Source organism: Ascidiella aspersa, chromosome 6 (assembly GCF_963924565.1).
Source record: "Ascidiella aspersa chromosome 6, kaAscAspe10.2, whole genome shotgun sequence".
NCBI lineage: Eukaryota > Metazoa > Chordata > Ascidiacea > Phlebobranchia > Ascidiidae > Ascidiella > Ascidiella aspersa.
The window spans coordinates 21,558,503-21,582,936 of NC_139452.1; the positions used below are offsets into that span (position 1 = coordinate 21,558,503).

At 36.5% G+C, this 24,434-nt stretch overlaps 2 protein-coding genes across 2 annotated transcripts in view; one reads left to right on the forward strand and one right to left on the reverse strand.

Moving 5' to 3' along the window:
- The first annotated feature begins 1,377 nt into the window (after nucleotides 1-1,377).
- LOC146140752 (uncharacterized) lies at nucleotides 1,378-19,393 on the forward strand. Its single transcript, XM_083392695.1, has 16 exons — nucleotides 1,378-1,418; nucleotides 6,910-7,028; nucleotides 8,078-8,185; nucleotides 8,693-8,833; nucleotides 9,096-9,234; nucleotides 9,720-9,895; nucleotides 10,479-10,753; nucleotides 11,626-11,801; nucleotides 12,494-12,669; nucleotides 13,140-13,297; nucleotides 14,103-14,301; nucleotides 14,687-14,921; nucleotides 16,119-16,660; nucleotides 17,891-18,106; nucleotides 18,364-18,501; nucleotides 19,101-19,393. The coding sequence occupies exons 1-16, from the start codon at nucleotides 1,378-1,380 to the stop codon at nucleotides 19,391-19,393; spliced, it is 3,132 nt and encodes a 1,043-aa protein (XP_083248821.1).
- A 1,155-nt stretch (nucleotides 19,394-20,548) lies between these two features.
- The window catches only part of LOC146140753 (myosin-binding protein C, slow-type-like), a 28,429-nt gene continuing 24,543 nt past the window's right edge, over nucleotides 20,549-24,434 (reverse strand). The window contains exons 31-35 of the mRNA XM_083391429.1: nucleotides 23,513-23,651; nucleotides 22,960-23,120; nucleotides 22,462-22,612; nucleotides 21,770-21,887; nucleotides 20,549-21,491 (exon numbers count right to left, since the gene is read on the reverse strand). Coding sequence (XP_083247555.1) covers nucleotides 21,429-21,491; nucleotides 21,770-21,887; nucleotides 22,462-22,612; nucleotides 22,960-23,120; nucleotides 23,513-23,651 — 632 coding nt within the window. The 3' untranslated portion in view covers nucleotides 20,549-21,428. The remainder of the gene's footprint in view (nucleotides 21,492-21,769; nucleotides 21,888-22,461; nucleotides 22,613-22,959; nucleotides 23,121-23,512; nucleotides 23,652-24,434) is intronic.

Here is a 24,434-nt window from a genome sequence, read left to right on the forward strand (position 1 = left end):
TATACATTATTAGGTCGTTTTTCGATGTGGTTATGCAACTTAATAATCGAGCGGTTTATAGTTCTTCCTTTTTTGTGCAGGGTTAATGTTTACATCTGTATATATATTTTCGTAACATCGATAAGCAGCAACACCTAAAAGTTCCAAAGAGATTCTTATATTACATTAGGACTGACTTACGTACAACAATTGCCGCTGCAATTCGTTTGACTATTTGAAAGTTGTCTACTCCAATGCTTGCACTTTCGTCTAACATTATGAGAAGATCTCTTTTTCTTTGTTGGACAGACATTGTAGGCTTATGTGGTTCCTGTAAAATAACCTGCGCAGTTGAAAACTGTATATACGGTTTCCTAATTGGCTCATGTGTGGTATATTTTCAGATAAAGCTAAAAGGCCTATTTATAAGCGTGCGGTTGTCATGTTTCTGCTGCCATGCTTCGTAAAATAGCGTTCGAAAAGCGTAAAACCTAATATTCCCAACACTATTATGAAATTTACATCAAGGGACCGGTTGCTCCTGCCGGTTGTCGCTTTACGTTGCTGCTCTGTGTTGCAGATTCCTAAGATTGTTTCGTTGTTGGATGGGTCGGGAAACTCCACACAGTTGAGCTCCACTGTGGGAATAGGAGATGCGGTTGTGCTGGCAGTCGTTGTTTGTTCGCTGTCATATCTTCGACGCCTTCGTCGGCGGCGGCTACCAATATTGATATCGAAACTTGGGATAAAAGATGTGTTTGCAGTCGTTGTTTGTGCACTGTCATTATAACTTATAATAGGCTCTTCGGATGAAATAATTGGATGTTCGATATCAGAATTTCCAACGTCTACATCACCGGTTGCATTCGTTGTTTGTGCACTGTCATTATAAACTTCTACATTACCGGTTATCGGTATAACGGGCTGCAGAAAGTTCTCAACAAATCTTTTTCCAATAGAAAGTCCAATGCCACATTGTCTCTTTTCTAAAAATAGACAATGTTTTTTAATAGGCAAGAATAAAAAACAGAATGTTATCTGCACAAACATATAATATTGCACTAAACCAGGGGTTTATAAAATAGGGGCGTAACAAAGTGAACGCAAAGGACTCACTGAGAAAAAATATGCATCTAGTACTTATATTTTAATATATCTTAGTATCAAGGGACATAAATGGTTTTGCTGAGTTGCATCAGGGAGGGGGCGCATAATGTTTTATTTTCTTTCCTAAGGTTGTTGGGATATTTAACATTAATCAAAAAGTTGCGAGTTGGAGAAACCTCATGTAATTAAAAGAAGACACTCGTTCATCTACGGTTTTACATTTTTAAAGTATTCTTACGTATTCTACACCCAATTTTTCTGCTGGATTTAGTGGGATCTCTCAAACGCAAAATGATTTCTGAACTGCTTCTCTTGCAACTGCTCCATGGAAGGTACTCACAGGAAGTCGTTTGATTTTGAACGACTAACGACTGGGCCTCAAACGTAGCTAACGTGAGCAAAAGCAATGCACAAAACAGATTAGTCATGGTTATTTAAAATTTGAACAGCTAAATGAATTGAAAATTACAAGCTGAAAAGTAAATATATTTTATCAGTTTCAACAAAGAAGTTACTGATTCAGAAAAATAAAATTTACTGAACAGTAACAAAGTGCTTCGCAACAAAACAGTATCCTTGAAAATATCTGAAACGTAAGTAATATAAGATAAGCTCCTGCTGCATTTTACCACGTAATTCAACGTGCGCATTACTGAAAACCTTTACGACTAAATCAAGGGTTTAGGCCCTTTTTTCCGATTAACACAAGTCCTTACAATGGTTTCCAAGAAAAAAATATTTTACAATACAACAATACAAACAAAAATGAGATTCTCGGAATGTTCAAGTCAGTTGGAAAAGGTGAGGCGCTTTCAAAAACACAATGTCGCCCTGTAGTCAAAAGGTGCGTTGCTGCTATGGCAATAAGAGTCATTTGAACACTGTCGCCTCAATAAGACCTTAATAGCCTCGACGAGTAATTTATGATCATTAAATTAGCAAAAGCGCAAGTCCGACTATTGATTTACAAAACCTGTTTCACAGTCGTTTCCTAACGATTTTATCCAGTTAGTACTGAACTACGTTTTTAGCCTAATACAACCTACTTTAATTTGTTTGTAAAAGAACAAATAATAACTGGTAACTGACAATCGTTTGTAGTTTGAAATCAGAAATGATTAAACCACATACCCACAGGTTAAGACGAGACCCATCATAGATTTTAATTGACCCACGAGTCATTTTAAAATATATCAAAATATAATTAAATCTTCAAAAGAGATTACATCATTGAAGAGATAGTTTCACTAGTGTTTCAACATACCAAATATACAACCCTTCTTCTTACGATTTCATCCAGCAAGTACTCAACTTCGCTTTTAATACAATTTACTTTAATTTTTTTGCAAAGCCACAAATGATAACTCGTAACTGATAAGCGTTTAGTTTGAAATCAGAAATGATTAAACCACATACCCGCAGGTTATAACGAGACCAATCATAGAATTTAGTTGAACCACTTGTCAATTTAGCAATATAAAAATGTAATTAAATGTTCAAAAGAGATTACCTATCTGAAAAAATATTTCACAAGTGTTTCAACATACTAATACAACAAAATACAACCTTTTTATAATATGATATTCTGTTAATTTCGTTTACAGTTAAAAAAATTCCGGAAGCTTGTTTTTACTTAAACTCCTACTAATCCTAATTTTTGCAACTGAAATTAATCGCAAGAAATTTATCGTCTCAGGTAGATTATGGATAACAAGAAAAAGGATAACAACAATAAGAACTATAAGACGGCTTTGCGGTTGTTGTATATTTTGTGGGAGGCTATAATTTTTTCTTTACCAGGGTTAATTTCAAATATTGTTAATTTCATTTGGTTCGTGGTTTAGTATATATGTTTCATGTTGTATAGTTTTCTAACTTGTTTCTGCAAGCAAAAACAGATAAGGGCCGAAAATTTCCGCCTTAAATTATGGTTTAGAACAGGGTTTCCCAAAAATTTTTTGACCGCGGACCACTATTTGTAAATCTGTTTTTTTCGCGAAACACTATACAAAGCGAGCATAAATAAAACCGAATTTTATTTATTTACAAAACTGACAACGCCATGAGACGTATGCGATTGCTTCTTTCTGCATAAACCATCGATTCTCGAAGTTATTTGTGAAAAGCAAACTCATAAGTCAGAGTCCACGGAAAGTTTGGACCTGTATTTTGTCTTCATGGTTCTAAGAGCTGAAAATGCTCACTCACACAAGAATATATTATTACGTAATAAACGAGAAATATGATAATTTTTTCGTAAACAACTTTTTGACCACAATGAAGGTGCAAGAAGTAAGATTTACTATACTGGATAGCAAAAGCTTTCGAAATCATTATGTTGTATAATTTGTCTTTGGAAGGGTACGTACTGTGCAACTTATGTGTGAAAACTTCTTCGCATCGTCACGGACCATCTGTGCAGTGGTCGGACCACAGTTTGGGAAACTGGTCTAGAAGCAGTGTTCCCGCTAACCGCATGTTTGTTTTTAAAGTTTGGGCACGTCTTCTGGAGCCCACATGATTACTATTTTGTAAGAAAACCTTAGGAAGCCCATTTTACTTAAAAATTTCAAAAAAGTGCCTAAATTATTTTTTACGAGCTACGTACGTAAGAAAATCGTAGATAAAATCCGAATCGGTAATTGGGTCACGCGTGATGCGAGAGCAAAATCAAACGCAAAGCGCGTTTTTCGTGAATGATTAGCACGTGAGTATCCAACAATTAACAACGTCAAGTCAAACCGTCTTTCGTTTTTTATAAAATTTTGGGGTCGCTAAATTTGGGGTCACCACGAACAAAAGATTACGAAATACATACTTGCACAAATAACGAACAAAATATTTCTAATTCAAGCATACAGCGACAGAACTTCTTCCCGTACACTTGAAACAATTTTATTATGTACAACCAGTGTTTTTTTAAGGTGTTTTGGAGGACCGAAACTGTCCCCCAAATTTTGGAATTGCAACTTTTTGGTATATAAACTCTTAAAACTACTTAGCGCTCACCCAAACCAAACCTTAAAAAAACCCTGTGTACAACCAAACGTCCTACAAAGCAGTCCTTAACACTATAAATCTATGCATTTATGCAATACAGGCCTTTCATTTACTCTTTCGTGATAACTTGCGCGTCAGCAAACTGCGAATTTAGTGAAAGCCAAGAAAACAATTAACGTTAAAAAATTTCGACTGTTATACTTTTTAAAAGTACATTTTAAAACTGAGACAGCCAATTGTTTTCTTGATCAAAATAATATTCGTGTTTAAAACGTGAGAAATAAAATATTTTTAAAAAATACTTGGAGTTACAAAATAATGTAATATATCAATTAAGTACACATTATATGTTCACTTTAATTGTATCCCTTTTGTTTTTCGGATGAAGATAATACACTTATATAGTTATTAGCCTAAGATATTAATATTAGACAACTAAATCAACAGATCAATATATTTTATGTCGAATTTTTGCGTGGCTTTAAAAGAACTGTTGGGACACTATCAGTTATTTAAAATTTCAAATAGTTGCCTAGGCCACGAGAAAATATTATGTTAACCAAACCATTACTCTGTTTCCAGTTCGTTCTTAAAGTTAGGATTCAGACAAGTTTGAATTGGTACTTTCAACGACCCAGGAGTCGCCAACGTTTTAATATATTTTAAAGGAAGGACAACTCTTTTGTCAGGGCCTATGTCGCGGCTTGGCGTTTAAACAACTCTGACAACTTAACCTATTGACCCTTTGTTAAACTTAAGCCAACGCGGTTGACTTTGCTTTTAGTGAACTAGTTTGTATACCTTGTCTTGGACAAGACAGTGGTTAGTAATAATGAAAAATATTAGCTGAATAACTCACGTCGTTTGTTTAACAAAATATGTTTGTATCATGTTGTATTAACTGTCTCGCCGAGTACTTACACTGATTTTTAACAATGGAAACGTCTTTACATTCACCACAATTGCAAAATCCGTAGAAATAACAAATATTCTCATAACTAGTTTCCTTTTTACCCAAAACTTTAAATGGAAACCACAGGGCATAAATAAACAGCGACCAAAAGACAACAGAAGAAGAATCGCTGTTTGTGTAATTTATTGACCGCGGGAAGGCCAGCCAAGACGCGATTCTATTGCGTTTCTTAAAGAAAGTGAAAAAGGCTCAGCAGATTTGCGGTGGCCAGAGCAAACATTTGACTAATCTTACCCCCGAACCGTTAGAAATTAGTGCATTTCTAAGCAAAAAGGTCTACGACAATTAGTGCATCCAAAGGATCAAAAAGTCCGACTTTTAGACTTTGAGGTCTCGGACAATGCACTAATTTGACTTAACAATGTGCTTCAAAAGATTAAGTTTAATAATACTTGACCTACCTAAACCCAAACGCTAACCACCACCCTAACCCAAATAATGTGAATTGAATTAATAATTACATAAACGCTTTAGGCTCCAATACCTCAATTTGTGACTTAACAATCCTACGGTACCATAGACGAGAAACTATCTTATGCCTACCCGAGTTTGGGCATTTTCACCAGCATTCAAATAATTATTACATTAACGCACATTATTTGGGTTAGGGTTCGGGTCAGCGTTTGGGTTAGGGTGGGTCAAGTGTTATTAATGCTATCTCACACTTTTTGTAATCTTTTGTGAATCTTTAACGAATATTTTCAATTTATCTACGCCGGGAGTTTACCTAAAGGTCCAAATTCGTGCATTGGCACGACCTCAAGGTCTAAAAGTCTAGACTCTAGACTTTTCTGCCATTGGATGCCCTAATTGTCGTAGACCTTTTTGCTTAGAAATGCACTAATTTCTAACGAATAGGGTGAATCTTAAGTGTTGTTTTCCTTGTGGTTGCCAACAAAATGGATTCAATACTTGTACAAATCAAAATTACGACATTTTTAAGGGGTCGACAACAATTGGTATGGTTGACAACAATTTGGCCTTGCAATCAAATGCATACGGTATAAGTAGGTGTTTTTGTTTTCATTTCCTATACCACGTCGAAAGCAATACGTGGGAGGTATTATCGTACACATTACGGCATCGTAGCGCCATCTAAAATTTGCATGAACCCCTTTAGAACGTCTGTTTGGTTCAAGTCAAATTTCTCATCCTTCCAACAGCGGCCAATTTGAACGGACAAGTTCAATCTCAATTTCCGAGCTGCATTTTTTTGCACAACTTCTACACGTCAGCGACTGTAGTTGGTAAACACTCATTGTAAAAAAAACGACTAGGAACTTCAGTTAATCTTAAGTCAGGCATTAATCTACAACTTTAAGTGGCAAAATTATCGAAAATTTAGCTGGCGATCTTTTACGTACAAAATGAGTCAGAATTTGTTTAGTTACGCAAAAAAATGTACACTTTTCTATGCAGCGTTAGCAACTGTGTCTTTAATATAGCGCTATGCAAACTAAAAGTAACATGTACTACTTAGTTTGCGTAACGTTTGTCTTGTTGTGCTGTGATTGGCAACTTGGAGGTAAAAATTCAATGTTACACGTATTGTTGTTGCTAATGTTGCTAAGGATATAAAATAGTCAAGTGCTGCAGCAATGAGCCCTTACGACGCCAACGTAATTCAACATAAAAATATACGTGATTTAAAGTTACGATAACCTAATGCCTACATTTTTTCAGTTGATGAATTCTTAAAATTTATTCTTTGTTAACAATACTCATAAACTGGATAACCATATAGAATATTAAATCCTATCTGAACCATATTAGAATGTAACAGACATTACTAAACACAAACCTTTTTTCGGATAATTGTGGATTTTATATTTTAACCGTTTAATTAATAGTGACTTGCTTTTGTGTTTAGATGCTTGCGAAGCTGACATTCTTTCTTCCTTGCAATGCGAAAGTCTAAAAGCTCATGTGTGTTCCAGTCGGTCTGCACATCTGTGTAGGAAAACATGCTGTAAGTAAATTCATCCCCCAGACGTAAATTGTAAAGTTTACTTTACACTTTGTCCAGTTATAAGTCTTAATCCTTGACGGTCCAAACTACACAAACAGATTTGGAAATGACTGTACCTTTGATGTGCCTCTAGGTCTGGGATGACATTTTGACACAAATGGTCATCGTTATAATAAAAAACGTAACTACGCGTGACATTTTTAGAACTTGTTCATCGCTAATAGCCGAGTAGGTATGCGACCCTACAGTTTCGCCTGGGCGTGCTTTGGCTAGCCTCTGTGTAGCTTGAAAACTTACAGAGCTGCTGAGATTCCGCCATAACTAAGACACAGCAGCAAGTTTGTTTGAGAGAAAAGTAGGTGGTAAATCTTCAAAATATTTAGGGCATGGGTGGGCAACCTACTGCCCGCGGGTCGGATTACGCCCGACACGCCGAAATCTAGCTTTGTTGGTGTGCCACAAGCGACAAAAGGTTACGGAGCACTGGCCTGGATTTTAAATAACTATAAGTGTATCTGAATGCATTTTAATTCGTAAGAATTCAGTGGGTGTTTTAAATATGAATGTAACGAGAGGGCATGGCACTATTAAAATACACCATAAAAAATATAACAGTTAAATGTCTTCCGTTTCCCTAAACTGTTTTCATTACACCTTTTTGTGTAATCTTGGTTGACGTCGTTTGGTTGACTACGATCTTAAATCAAACAAACGTAAGTTTTTTCTCGATTAGTGCCAACGGATTGTCGCTATTTTCTTAAATGTATTTAGACATATTATTACATAAAATATTCGGTCCTTCCTGATTAACATTTGGTATTATAAATTCCATAGAAAACGTTTTAACAACAAAAATGTCAGTTAGAATTAATTACGGCCCGCGGTGAGGGGTTGCCGACCTCTGGCCTAAAAGCTTAACACGGCAACACACAGGTTTAGTTGATTTTCGAAATCATCATCTATAAATTTATGTAATAAGTTGTTACTCCTGATCGGAATTACTTTTTCAACATAAAGCAACAAATCGTGATCATGTATTTGCGATGCAGGCTTGTGCACGGATTGGACTGACAACTGTCAACAGCTCGTGGCAAGTCTATCGTGCCAGCACAACGCCATCAAATCTTTATGCGGTTTATCCTGTTGCAAAAGTTCAGGTATATATAAATGTTATATATACTTGGTATAATTTGCAAAATGTATTGACAACTAGGGATGACTGTCCGATCATATCAAATCGGGGCCGATACCCGATGCCAAGGGGTTTAGCCTATCGATACTCCTCTAAAACTAAGGTGGTATTGCTGCTGATCCGATGCCAAATTAATATAGCTTTTAAGCCATGATTTTCGTTCCAACGAAGAAATTCAATGTTGATTTTCAAATTTAAAAAAAATGTTAGTTTCAACAGGAGGTAACTAAACTTCTTTTCGCTAAAGCAAATTTTGGCCTAATAACCAATCAAAAAGGCCATAAAACATTTCAATTTCACCCATTTTTCTGGTTTTAACGTAGTACTGACGTCATTTGGTATAGGATCGGATCGCGATAATTTTTGTCCAATATATGGGTTATCAGTATCGGAATAAGAAAAATATCAACTATAAGACATCCCTATTAAAAACCATTAAATTTGTTGAAGTGTCATTCACCTTATATTCCAGGTTGGCGTGCATGGTCGAAGTGGGCCGCATGTTCGGAAAGTTGTGGCGGTGGAACACGCTTTAGGATGCGTCACTGCCAACGTCAGAATTGCCAAGGCGAACCATCGCAAACCGAATCATGCAACGAACAGCCCTGTCCAGGTTTAGAACATTTGGGCGATTGGGTTAATGTGTATTTTTCGTAAAAAACTTAAATACTTGCTCAATAAAATTGCATGCTGCTATAATATAGTGTAGTCGTAATGCTTTAGTTCATAGAAAAGCGCAAACGTTGCAAAGTATACTTTAACGAAGATGTAGTTAAAAATGCGCACTGAAATGTGAAGCTATGGCATTTTACGAGTAATACAGGTGGAGGGTGCTTTCATCGGGCACGAATTGACGTTGTTTGCATTTTCGTTAGCTTGGAATGGCTGGGATGAATGGAGCACATGTTCGAAGACTTGCTCGGATGGGAGGCGGACAAGAAGAAGAAAATGCGTCAGCGGATCGGTCGATTCAGACCCTGGGTCATGTTTTGGAAAAGACGCTGATACGAAGCGGTTTGCAATTATTAATAACGGTTAAAATTACAAATTAAGGCCTAAAAATACCGCGACGTGCAATTTCTATCACCTGAAAAACATTGTTTTTTGTATTTTGGCCTCGCCCTATAAAGTGCATTTTAAGTGATAGCTGTGTGCCACCTGGTCATAATTACTTGTTTAAAAAGTCAAAAACATTAAAAACATCACTCCCACCACTATAGTCGCAGAAGAGTAGTATATGTCTATTTAATATGGCAATGATTACAACTAAAGGTAATCACAACAAATGTCAAAAAATTACCTTAAGTTATAACGAAAGATTACAACTTACAGTAATCGCAATAACGTTGTGCGTCTATTTTTATTTCCTAAACTTTGCATAACACCAGAAAGGCAAACACGTGCACAAAAGTTGAAGAACCAGTGTTCAAAACAATTACTAATGCTTCTCTAAATCAAAGTGTGGAGCCAATTAAACAATAAATAATCACATTTTCCAGATGCACTGTTGCGCCATGCGCACCTAAATTGCCTCAGTTGGCTGAAATTTCAACACGAGGCAACGGACCAAAAGGCCAGGATCGCACATCTTGCAGCGCTAATGAAAACTGCAGCAAAACAGCAAGACGGTGTGAAACAGGATACTCCTGGTCATCTGACAAAAGAGCGTGCACCGGTCAGTGCGATGGATTTAAAAACTGTCCAACCTGAAATTAGTGATTGCATGTACTTCATTGATTCAGCCTAAGGTCTAAGTTTACTATAGATATAGAAAGCGTAAGTAGGTTAATTGCACCCTAAACCTAAACAGTGCATGAAAACCACGATATTTGTTCAACGCTTTTGTTGGTAAATGTGCTGTTGCTGTCAGGCATAGTATATACTGAAAAGAAGCTCCTCTGGTAATTGTTTACTTTGCCCTTTTCAGCAACCTATGTTAATTGTTTTTGTTGGGTTGTTACTTTGTTCAATTCCGCTTTCTCGATTTTACAAATTATAACACTTGAAAAAGGCATTTAGCCGTGTAAACGTTCTTTTAAAGAATAAGGCTATACCCATTACATCAGGTTACAAACCAACAAAATGTATGCACGAAGTTTTGTCACGTACTTATACTAATAAAAAGGTCTAAAATAATAAAATGTTCTTACTTTTTTTGAAATATCTGCAATCTTATCGACCCAAGAAATGCCTTTACCCTTGGCGGTTCCAGAACTTTACCCTTGGCGGTTCCAGAACTTTACCATTGGCGGTTCCAGATATCAACGAGTGTCTTCGTTGGAACGGCGGTTGCGACGAGTTGTGCTTGAACGCTCCGGGATCTTACTCTTGCTCCAAATCGCCTTTACCAGCAAGCGACCAGCAGAGACGGTGCACGCAGCGGTACAGATCAAGGTACGGGGAGGACCGCAAGTGCTGTCTGAGCGACGAGAGTGATCCGAGGATGGAATCCGGGTGCGGGATCAACAACGAGGTCGATTTGCAGAGGATTGTTGGAGGAGAAGACGCAAAACTTGGCAGATGGCCTTGGATGGTACGAAAACGTATTTCAGTTGATAGAGTGTATGCTGAATCAGTGGTTGCCTCGTAGCGGCATGGCGCGACTCTGAAAAGTTTTAACAGTTGTTTTAGTCTAAAGTGGCGGTTCCGAAACTGGGTTCCGTGCAGCAGTTCAGAGGGTCCGCAATGATGTATAGTCTTTAAGTTTTAAACATTATCTGTCATCATTATTAGTCTTTATTTATGCTTTATTATTCGATAATATAGCGATGTCTCTTGTGACATCGTAAAGCATCTATTTAGCTGTACTACCTGCTCCCAGCGAAATCGTTCACATTAGAAAGTTATTACATTAAAAATATTGGTGACTGCACTAAGTTTGGCAACAGCTTGTCTAAAGCAAAAGAGCTAAGTATGGTTAAATCTACAGACTTCCAGGTAAATTCGAGATAAAAAAAAATTTATGACGGTATAATCCACCTCAAGGCAAAAATAGGAAAAGCTAATGTGTATTTTAAGTTTTTATAAACTGGGGTCCGTGGACCCCTCGGTGGTAAGTACACTAGCTTGTTCGGATCCATAAAAATATAATATAAACCTTAAGAGTATAATTTAGAAAAGGATAATTTCTAAAACAATATATAAATTTAAAAAAATTGGTCCCATTTATTAAAGTTAGACTGCACTTCAGTTTTATATTAGTACACTAGTTAGCCCGGAAACAGCTAGTTTTTTTAAGTCCTCTTGTTTTTTTATGGCATCCTCCCTAAAAAATATTCCTTCTAATCTTCTTCCACGCGAACCAAATTTTTTTTTGGCTCCAGCTTTGGTGTAGTTGTTGTGCAAATCCACGCTTAAAAATACAATTATATGTTTTGACTCACCAGCGCCACCTTACGTATACAGGTTCGCCTGTTAATAGGAGGACGAAGTTTATGCGGAGGTACCCTTATCAGTATGAAGTGGGTGCTAACCGCTGCACACTGCTTCGCTGAGCACGACGTCCTGCAAAGGGGAAGAGTGGTCCTGACAGTTGGCATGTTCAATCAAACTCTGAAATACGAGCGAAGCAGACAAATAAGGTAATTGTTTTGTCGAATTGCGTTGAACTGACTATCAATTATTTTAGTGTAAGCCCGCCAAAGCTAGATGACTATGCTAAACGTTGTGTAACACGCATTTAAACTTTGTTGATACATAATCGATAATAGTGTATTCACATGATAAAATGCAATCACTTTTTTTATTTTTTTTCTGTGTTTGTGTAAAAACAAGGGCCGCCAACAAAACCGGAAAGTCTTTCAAAAGTCAAGTTACCTAAACAAATAAGTAGTGTATATTCATTGGACATTAATTAAAATACGTGCTCTATATATTTATACAGCCTTTTTGTAGTACATTCGTTGCTGAACGTTATTACCCTACAGACTAAAACATAAAGAGGACCAGTCTTACGTTGATATAAGCTGACATTTATATAGCTATACCAGCGCTTCTTAACCGATACGCCATAGAAGATAGCAATTTGTAAAAATATGCAAAATTATTTAACATGTATATTCTTTTATCATTTGTTTTTCTTTTGGCTTAATTCAATGGAGACGCGGTACGTCAATTATAATGCAACTGAAATCATTTGCTTGCCAAGTAAGCCACTATGTGTAGTAGGTCTATAGACATTAAATAAACAATATAAGTTTAACTAATTAACCGAGCCCAGCACATGCTCGCGGCGACATTAAAAGGGTAAAAAACACTGGTCCTTATTTTACAGAGTTGACAAACGAATCATCGTTTATCCGACCTACAGATTTCCTCAGAATGACATAGCATTAGTGGAAGTGGACCGGGCGTATGACGTTAGTGTGTTTGCCGGACCGATTTGTCTTCCTAATGGTGAAACGCCCTCTGAAGGAAAGAAATGCTTCTCAACAGGCTTCGGAACGCTTGGTACGTTGGTTGTGTGTCAAAACTGCATTTCAGATACAATACGCATTATAAGTGGCAGAGTGACATATCCATTTTTTGTATATTCACGGACCTTAAACTTTTTAAGGTTATGCTTTCCCAATTATTAATTACTTCTTTGACCATCAATAAATATGTTGGTCTTGATTAGTTTGCAAACTTGGCTAAAGTCCGTTACACTTGCAAAACGTAGCATTTTTTCAAATGAGGCCGCGGGGTACCGCCACCAGTATTACACTGTGAGCTGAAACCTAGATTTGTTTGAGTGAAGTTTAAACGCTAATTCAGTGCTTTTAAACTTCAATGTTGTCAAAAACAAAAAAGGCAGCAAGGACATCTACCAACCACATAAAAATGTGACATATTTTTAGAATACTTGGTCGTGAACGCATTCAAATAATATTGATTGTTAAATTGCAGTTAATTTATTGCAACTATACTCATTTAAAAAGGTTTCAAGGAGGATTTAGCACCCGTGTTGCAGCAGGTATCTCTCCCCATAGTTAACAAGGCAAGGTGCAGAAGATCGTACAGCGCCCAAGGTTGGATGCTAAGAGATTATCAATTCTGTGCCGGCGACTTTCGCAATGGCGGAAAAGACAGTTGTCAGGTATTAAAGTTATTTTCCCAGACAACATAATCGTCTAATACAAAACCCATGGTAAAAATTTGTTTTTAACTAATGTTGATTACCTAATCTTGAGACTAATAAACAAAGTAAACACAGTAATCATTTCCCTAAATAAACAATAATATTATATATATTTAAATTAATGTATTAAAACATAACTTTTGGTGAATCTTTAAAATGAATTCCTGCTTCGCCTTATTTGTTAACTGTGCGAGCTAATGATTCATTTTATTTTGCGGCAAAGGATTGTGGTTAAATGGGAACATAGTTTAAATATGACCCATAAAACGACATTACAGTATCTTCTGGCTTTATCGAAGGAATTAATAATATCGTATCGCATCATAAAGGTACAAGTCCGATATTATATTATAGTTGGGATGGTAGGGTGGTAATTTATTAGTTTATCTATTTTTTGGTCATGTTTAACGGTTCGAGTTAACTTTTTCTGCCAGAATGTTTTTTAACAGAGGGATAATTTAGCTTTTTAACGCAAATTTTAACTTAAAAACCTAAAAAATTGATATTTGTACGACTTAATTGAAATAAGTTGTTTCTTGCGTTACCATAATAACATCATCTGACATCGGTTTGGACCGCTGTACTTTTCACTCGACATGTCGGTTATCCATATCGTAATAAAATACGAAGTATCGACCATCTCTCGTAGTTGTGTCGTGACGTTAGATTATATAAATCTCATTCATATCAACGGCGTAATAAGGCAGTGTAATGAAAAAAACTAAAAATGGTCATTTCTCTAAAAAAATTTTTGATTTGCCAGGGGGACAGCGGTGGTCCACTGGTGTGTCAGCGTTGCGCAACCTGCCGATGGTACATAGCGGGTGTGACATCATTCGGTCACAACTGTGCCAGTCCTGGCTATCCAGGGGTCTACCTAAGTGTTTCGCGCTTTGAAGGTTGGATAGCGAGCGAAACCGGTTTGTCAGTGTTCAAGAATGCAACCTGCCAGTCAATCATAGGTTAGTTTCTTTTTTTCTGTGCTAATATCTGGTTGCAAGTTGGCATTTCTTTGACATAAGCTTGGCGCGGTGTCAGAATTATATCGTTTCTCTCACGAAACACTTCCACGTTGTTTCTAAAAAATATAAACGAAACAAAGATATACTATGCAATTGGTAATATATGGTCTTTTTTGAAACGTAAGACTTTAATTTTTCTATTGATAGTTTATTCCAAAAATCGATTTGTTGATTACAACTAATTTTGTTATAGACATAGTTTAAATAAACTTGTATTGAGTATGTTAACATTTTACAGTATAACAAACGCAATATCAATAGAGGCGGAGTGCGGTAATTGTTTCTATAGTAAATAGGAATGTAATAAATCCCTAATAAATTACAGAGTGGGGAAAGTGGAACGCTTGGACGAGCTGCAGCAAAACATGCAACACTGGAGGTCGCACGAGGGCCAGGTTTTGCGTACAAAATGGATTCCAAACGAATGAGGCCACTTGTAAATCCAGGCTGGGCGGCGAAAAGACAGAACAGCGAAACTGCAACACTGGGCCTTGTCCCACGTGGGCTAATTGGGGTCCATGGGCGCCTTGTACAGAGACCTGTGGAAAAACTGGATTCAGGTAGTTGAAAGTTCTATAAGGGTGTTAATATTTGGATATAGGCTAATATAGAACAAATAATTTCATTTTGAATATTAACATGAGTTCATTATTCACAATTGTTTATTGATATTCTATACCAGACCTGGTCAAACTACGGCTGGCCCGCCAAGCAATTCAATCCGGCCCGCGGCTCATTTTTAACAAAGTTTGCTGATCAAAACAAGGCATTATTTTCAAAGAAACCATACGTTGTATTAAGTGTATTTTATATCCCCTTTTTGACGCGGCCCGCCAAGTCATTTATGGTTTATTATGCGGCCCGTAGTCAAAAATAATTGCCCATCAACACGTGTAAGACTTTTTACGTTGTTTTACTTAAATGTCAACGTAAATCGTTTTGTTATTGGAATAGTCAGATGTTTTACTATTATATTGTGGGTGTTACATTGATATTGTCGATTTGCTTTGCATGTTTTTAACCATGTAAATTGCTACCGGAAAGAGCAATGTATTACTTATACCAGGGTCGGCAACCTTTTTCAATAGTTGCGAGTCAAACGAAACTCAGAAAGGTCTCTGGGGGCCACATAAATTTGAACTGGGAATTATGTTATTAAAAGATATAATATTTAGGAACTTTATTAGAACAACTGTGAATCAGGCGGACCTCAAAGTTTGTGAAATTTAAAAACGTGGGAAGCGTTCGCGCAAAGCGAGAAATACCGTTGGTTATGTTTAAAATGTGAGGCCACGTGTCGTCATCCATGATCATGATGAAAAGCGCTTTAGGGACTACTTTAGGGAAGCGCGATAACTTTAGTCGTTAATTTAGTTTGTAGTATATTGAATACGTCCGTTAATGTTATGTTCATATTTAAAATACTTAATGAAATCGTGCGAGGCGCAAAAATGCAAACAGATATACAAAGTCGGCAAACTTCTAATGTTGATAGTTACAGGGTAAGCACGATGCCTTTGGGGAGACTTAAAAGATTCGCTTAAAATGTTAACGAGCTAGATGTATAAAAACATTCGTGCGAAGGAAAACATATTTGTATTTACGTAGATAAAATAGCGAAAAAAATATTAGGGATGGTTTCGTGCCTATATAGTTTGTCAAAAAGGTTGCTGGTCGAATGAATTACATTGGCTGGCCGTAGGTTGCCGAACCCTGACTCTTATGCGCTAGCAACGTTTGTGTTAAATGTTTAACAGAAACACTGCAATCTGGCTCATATGCGCTTTCAGAAATCGACAGCGAACGTGTCTGTACGGGGACGCGGAATCGTGCAGAGGCGGCTCAAACGTAAGCACGGAAAGGTGCGACGTCCGTCCGTGTCCGTCCTGGACCGAATGGACGTCGTGGGAGCAATGCACGGCCACGTGTGGTTCAGGGGGGAAGAGGTGGCGTCGACGTTCCTGCGCCAACGGCTCGCCGGGTGACGACGGTTGCCGTCTCGACAGCACATCAATCGACCGCTCCACATTGCTCAACGCGACTTTGCAAAGCAGCGAGTGTGACGTACCCGCTTGCGTCACGTGGTCTGCGTGGCAGAGCTGGGGCGCATGTTCTTCATCGTGCGGTCGAGGATGGGTTTCAAGGTCGCGCGAATGTATGACCTTAGGCGACGAACCAACGGAACGGATGAGCGCTGTGCTTGAAGAAGCAGGGACTTCTGTCGAACGACAATGTAGTGGTGAAGCCACGCAAAAACGAACTTGCGCCACGTTGCCCTGCCCCGTGTGGACTACTTGGGGTAAGTTTTTTTGTTTTGTAAACCACTACGCTCTTTAAAAATTTGTAAAACAGTTTTTAAGATTGCAGATTTACCTTTATCATATCAAAGGTCTGTTTAGAATAGCTGTACTGAGCTGAGCAAAACGTAATTTGCATTTATATTATATTGTTTCGAGCTTTTCACGCTTTGCTAAATTCGAGCCCCGTGCAGCTGAAAAAATGACGCTTTGAAGAGATTTCACGTTTTGCTAAACTCAAGCCCAGTGCAGCTATAGAAAAACGTTACGTTTTTGATGATTTTTACGCCCAGCTCAGCTCAGCGGTGGTGTAAACAGGCCTTAACTAATTGTTTATTAACACCATGTTGGACAAACGTTTTGTACAAGGGGCCGATTTACTGCAAGAACTGACAAACGCGGGCCAGAAATAAAATTGAGTTGGGGATCTCATTGACTTAATTTCATTTAACAAAGGACACAAACTGTCAACAAATAAAAGAGTTTAGGTTTTGTGAAACTGCCGTTTAGCTAACATTTTTATCACAATTTGGTTTAGACTTGGATTCAACAATTAATTTTAATAATTTGCTATTTTTAATTGTATTTTAGCAAAACTCGCGGGCCGAAATATTCACCCCTTGGGTTGGATCTAATCCACAGCTTGAGTATATTTTCTCCTGACTTACCCCTAGGCCTATACGTTAACGGCAAAAATCACATCACTAAACTTTGGCCAACTTATACTTATGTGTTTTCTTTATCTAAACGGAAGCTAAAACAGTAGGCCTATGGGTTAACTATATATTGTATTCGATTTTCCCTTTTTTAACCTGAAAATTTCATTTAAAACATTTCGACATTTTCCCCTTTATGTTTCAGGTTCTTGGTTAAAGTGTAGCACCTCATGTGGCAAAGGTTTGACGGCGAGAAGTCGAACTTGTATAAATGGTACCGATAAATTAAGATGTCCTGGCCTAACTACTCAACATAACAATTGCAGTTTTCCGTTGTGTCCTTGTAAGTTCCTAAGTTTCATTTTTAGGGATTTAAAAATTATACCGATTACTAACGAAGCCTCAAGTTCGGAAATTTTCAGACCAACCAAAATCTTATTCTTGTCGAACAAACCTTTAGAATAAATCTATCGCTAGTTGTGTAAAAATTGCCATATTGCGCGCTTTGGAAAAGTTGGAAGTGAATTACAATGTGCATAAATGGACGAATACTATAGTAATTGCTTATTTGTCTAGCATCTCAATGTCACAAACTGACACCTAAACGCTTTGAAAACGGCGACATAACCTGCACCAACGCATCTTACCTTGGATCGACTTGCTTTTTCCAATGCTTTTCTGGGTACGTCAGGAATGGAACAGCAATAACGCAATGCAACAACAACGGGACTTGGAGTTTCGATCCTCCTCGATGCGTTTTGCCAGAAGTGAAAGTCGTCAGGTTTTCCAAAGGTTAAATGATTTGTTTATTATTTGCAGTGCAGGTTTTTTGTGATTTTAGAAAATTTCATTAATCTAAGAATAAGAGTTGAACCAAATAATTTAAGTTCTCAGTCGGAGCTTTAATAGAAATAAAAATGATTTTTTAACTCTATTTAGCTCCTGTTGTCTTTGAATAAGTATTTTGCATTTACACTGCCGTGTGGTAATTAATATTAAATAATACTGTTTTACCTAATTAAAGTATAGAATGTTTTTTTTATCCACAGGAACCGCAGTTGGAAGTTACAAACTACCCGTGAGGTCTCTCGCATCAGGAACCGCTGGAACATGGATGGTTGACAGCATTGGAAACGTGTATTACATGAAAGAAAGTATGTGGGGCCAAGCTGGAAGCTTTAAATCTGGTAAATACAAAGTCGCGAAACTGTGCTTATTACAAAACAAATATTTAATATCAGTTATTAAATAATAAAGTAAATTTAAAACTTTAGGATCAACAATAGAATGGCAAAGAGCAGACCTACGTGGAGTAAGTCATTGCAACATATCGAACGTAAGAAGCGCATACGACCGCCAGGTAAACGTTTCGCAAATCATATTCTATGTTTTACTTGTAGTGGTTAAAATAACAAATTTATTATTTTGTTGCTAAAGATTTCAGTTGAAGCTACAAAGGTAACCATCTCGTCCTTAAACTGCCCGGGAGTGTTTAAACGACAAGGAATAAGATTTGGCAAACCAATAGGCTTGTTTTGGAAGAGGGTTAAAGGTACATATCTATCCAGCATTTTTTTATATAGGTTACTGCAAAAATTAAAAAAAAACTATGTGTAAAATTGTTGTGATTCACTAGAAATTTCATAGTTCAAAACTATGTGAAATACCATGAAGAAATATCGTATTTGCGAATAATATTCAAACATTTTCTTTTTGCGTAATAACTATTGTATTGCTTTTAACCGGATATACATTTTCGAAAATGTTATATTTATTTTTATAACAGGTGACGGAAAGACACCATTGGGTAAAAGCAACATACTTAAGCAAGCTGTTTGCGATTATTCAACATGGCAGCTTATGGAGAATGGTAGTCTTACTGTGACCTCGAATTCAGATGGAATTTCATCAGTGAACGCAAGATCAGATCGTGTTTTAATGACAACTGTCAACACATCATCTTTTTCTTACAAAATCAGTGACATTTGTGCAACGCAGGAAAGTCTCTTTGCAGTTCTACAAAACGGGGACGTAATGGAAAGAAGTGGTATGACTGTTAATTTTTTCAACATAAGTTGAAACCAGTACGTTCCACAGTTAAAACTGATGTTAGTGTTATGTGGACCAAAAAGTTTTTTTTTAATGGTAGAAACTTCATTTAAATGTTTAATATTTTAACAAAATCTGAAGAATTTTTACAAACCATCTAAGTACATGTTTTTGCTTCTTTAAAATAATAGAGGACTATTCACCACATCTGCAAAAAGCTAGACTAAAAGAAATACTTTATAACATGTAAGCCAGTACTGATATAAACTAACGAAACTTCATTACGGTTCCTATGAGCAACATGGCCCCCTGTTGAAAAATCCTAATTTTAATAAATTTTTATTATTTTGCAAACATCATAAAATGTAAGGTTTAAAGTCGTTGTTGTGAAAATAAAAAAGCATGGTACAATGTTTTCATATGCAGTTATTATTAAAGGTATTTTAATTTTTTCAACCCATTTCTACAGGAATAACAAGCTGGAAAATACAAGGTGTGGATTGGATACGTTTAAATGTCGGCGTTGCGGTTCAGCGACCGACCAGCAAATACGTAATTAGCTGCGAGGCGTCTTTGTGGCTCGATAGCAAAATGATTTTAACGATAAACGAGGAAGGGATTTTCGCAAGATACCGAATCGGCTGAAACTATATATTTGTGTTCAACCATAACTCACTTACGCCAGGTTTCTATTGTGCACCAATGTTTTTCTACTGCACCCTTTACGCGGGGATGAGTGTAAGAGTGTGTTTAGCGCAACAACTAAAGCACAAACATTTCTCCTATTGCACAAAACAAATTCTTAAGTGCGGGACTTAATTTTGGTTCAACTTAAAGAATGTTAATAAGTGTGCTATGTTTAATTACCAAAAGTCCATCGGCATCACATCAATCCCAAAAATGTAAAAAGGCTGGTCGCGGCTGCATCTCTTTTTAGCCCAACAATTTTTTATGCACAATTTAAGTTTTTAAATTGCGTTAATAAATGTTAGCAGTATTATCGTTTGTATTATGAGTTTTCAAGTTTTATATTCATCGAATCACACATAATGTAAAGTGACGATCAACTGAGATGAAAAAGTTATTATTTTATGTATTGTTTTATTTTTTTTCTTTCTGCCTTTTTGAATCTTTAAAAAAATAACATAAACACAAAGTTTAATGCAATATTCGTGGGAAAATTGGATATTACCAAACTCTACATTGTCCTTAGAAGGAGAAAGAAATAATAAAAGATAAAAAAGCTCAAATATCTGATTTCTATCTAAACATAGCAACGCACAGTTTGCCTTTTTTATTTAGTTGTGTTTTATTGTTCAGTGCTTCAAAACTTCGTATAGTCAGTTGGGGAACCTTTTGCAAAAAAACTAGCACTGTGGCAAAATTATCTACAGATTACAATCCATGCAATTCATAGCATATCCATCAGGCATAAAATCATAAAACAACCTTCAAGCTTAACGCTGTTTGTGCAAATCCACATGTCTCTCATTGTGCTGTGTTAAACGTATTATTGTCACAAAAAATGCTAACATGCATAAACTACAAGTGGCAATGAGTTTTTTTACAAATGTCGACACAAAATCCAAGAAGGAAGCAAAACATACAACACTGCGGGAGTAAAGATGTATTCGTGACCGCAGCACGATTTTTAATGACTAAAATGGTTAACTAAGAACAAGTAAAGAGAATAATAGGACAGAGGTAATACCTAAAAGACCAAGTGCCGACGTCAACTCTTTTTTTTTCGATTTCAGTTTGGATACTTTAGCAGATATGTAGTTAACACAATATAATATACAATTCGCATCATTATGCCTCAGAAGAAAAGTTCTGTTTTGATAGGGATAGATAAGTTGAACAGAAACAATGTCCGTTATAATAGGTGGCATCTCTTGAAAGTTATTGCAACAATTAAGCAAAACAATATAGCAGTTGCATCGAACATCGCTATATAAAGCTGCTAAAACCTTAAAAAAATCCTGGTTTTGAAGATTACAAGTTTGTTTCTTCAAGAACTGTGCAACAGAATGTCCACATATATTTTTATATTATTTTTACTGATTTAGTCTGCAACACGCAAAGATGCTTCGGATGTCGCCATTCCAACTTCATTTTCGGCAACAACCTTTCGTGAAGAGAAAAAAGAAAAGGTAGAAAATGAAAAGAAGTGATAGTTAGGATGAAAAGATTTCTGAATTACAGATTGACCTGGATCTTGTTTGACAACGTATGTTTGTTGCTAAACATTTGAAAGTGAAATATAAATTTGTAAAGAGTTACAAAAACAGCGGGACACACTCGGCACCTTTGCCATATCAACAGAACTTTTAACTTTTTAAAATATTTTGCTTTAATTTAGAATAAGTTTACTCACAATTATAACGAAACGACAAACAATATTACTTTGTATATTCCGGAGTCTGATGTTTTTCCACAAGCAATAACTAAGCGACAGAGTCCAATCACGTTTTCCTTAAAGTAGTAGCTATTTTCAGTGATTTCTTTATTGTCCTTAAACCATCTGAAAAAATCAACAGTGCACATTGCAAGAATATAATATACATATTTTTGGTAAAAACGTTATGGTTTGGAAAGTCTGTCAAAACAAATATCGTCGTACACTGTATTAATGAGAAGGCCCTAACTGCATATTTTGAGTTTTGACTTTTTTTATAAAGAGACATCCTTGTTTTAATTTGTAATATTTTACTTCAAAATGCGTTTCAAGAAGCGTGACGGTGAATTACTCTGAATGGTTATTGTTGTCGAGTCTGTTTTTTTTTTGTCATTTATTAAAGTTCAATGTTCATTTAGGCCGAATCCTATCCAAATGAAACGTGACGTTTGGCGCCTGACCTACGCACCGGAAAATAATTAATAAACCTACAGTTTCTCGTTGGTCAAAAACATTGGTCATTGAAATAAAATAACGCTACCGCCAAATAATGTAAATCTACGCCTTCTAGTTTTCGCAACAATATAAATGGGGGTAATTAGCAGTTTTCGGGAAAATACTATTGATTTTTAACTGCGAGGTTTCCACATATATAAATGCCTGACAATTTGGCAGTGTTTGTATTTAAACAAGGGCTTACTTTACGGCCGGGTAGGGTTTTCCCGATATTGAGCAACTCATGGTGACCTTAACCCCAGTGGGCACACTCCTTGCTTTCAGTGGAACAGTCACATTGGGTGGTTGACGCAAATCCTTCTCATTATACTGGACGTCTTCGATTTGAACCTTTTCTGTATAAAAGTTTGAATATATTTTAGGAAACAAGCAGAATTTTTCGAATCTGGTGATAGTTATACGACGAAAACCTGTGGTTAAACTCTTCTTTCTTTACTTATAAATATATGAGAAATTAACGGGTATGCCTGTTAAGACGAACTTTTCACAACATTATTATAATTTGCCACGACCGTTTGTTGTTATATAAGAATCTAGTTGTATTCTACATAACTAAGAGTAAATCGAGTAGTTTTGTTTAGCAGGGAATGCAGAAACTTTTGAAAATAAAGTTTGATCTGATATAAGCGATTTTAGATTTTTGTCTTACTATTTTAGTTAAACTTTAATAAAGTTTACGCACCAACGTGTTCTTTGATGTAGACCATGTCTTTGATCTGCAAAGGTTCGCTTTTGCCAATATCATTTTCAGCCAAGATGCGCAGATAGTAAGAACGTTGTTTGCGGAGGTCGGTGATCTTGTACTGGCATTGCGTGATGCTCTGAACTATCGTCTGCCAGTCCCTGGAAAACAAAACGAATTAATTCGTTGCTTTGTGGAGTCGTCATTGACACTGATCTTTCACTTTCTGTGTAAATACAATCTCTATTAATTGCTGAAGACATACAATATGGAAGTTTTCTTGACTTATTGATTCCCATAATCCTAATAAGTTAAAGTTCAGATTTCGAATGACCTGTTTATTAATATTTTTCACAAAAAAAAACTTTTCTTGTGATAAAAACTAACCTATTGACATTATGTAATTTGCCTACTTTGTCTGAAAACCAAAAGGTCCAAAATTAGGGCGACCAAAATAAACATAATTCAAAACTAAAATTATTGAGACGAAGTCTGGTAAAAACAGCCATTTCTCTAAACAACAAATTCCAAATTTATCCCTGAGGTGCGCTACCTTCCTCTGGCTTCGCGCTTTTGTATGGTGTATTTCGTGACTCCATGGCCCAGGTCGATTTTCGGTGGTTTCCAGCTTACCACGATGTCATTCTCACCCATCACCACTTTTACGGGTCCTTGGGGTGGCATTGGAACATCTGTCACCAGGAGAAACCACATACCATTAACTTTAATGCAATCCAACGTAATTATATTTTTGGTTACAAAAGTAGGGAAAACATTTTGATAATGAATTGCAACGTCAAATATGTCCAGCAGATGGACATAATCTAGATTAAGGCGTTTTTATTTACGAACTTGTATCACCTCCAGCTAACGTGATTGAGAAATAAATACGAGCATCACTTATAAAAGATGAAAGGACGCAATTGTTAATCGGGACGATTTCGATCTACTTGACCTTTTTGGCTTTGCAATTCATCATCAAGCTACATTATAAATCCCTGTATAGTGTTCCCAAGGAGACACATAATTGTAAACAAAAATGATAGAATTATAAGCCCTATTATGTGCATGCTAATCTAACACCTCATTATTGAGTTATCCAGCACAGTGGACAGAGCGACTAGACAGGGGCTTGACAATAAGGCCAGATCGATGAGACATCGTCGGAGTTTCTTGTTAGCGATTATTACATGCCTCAAACACGTATTGTGGACTTCACAGAAAATGATTTGGCCCGCGGTATTTCAAATCATTTAATACGCCATTATAATAAGAAAGCAAAGTTTCGTCCGGCGCATTGAACTGTATATTTTATTAAATGAGTTTTTTTCGTAATCCTCGAGTCAAAAACGCTTTTTTAAACGTGTTTAGTTCACAAAGTAGGTTCTTAGTAGTACAGTAGTATGTCATAAATTTAACTAACACTTTGAACTTCAACAAAGATAAAAAGGTCTACTGATGGCAGCAAAACTTAT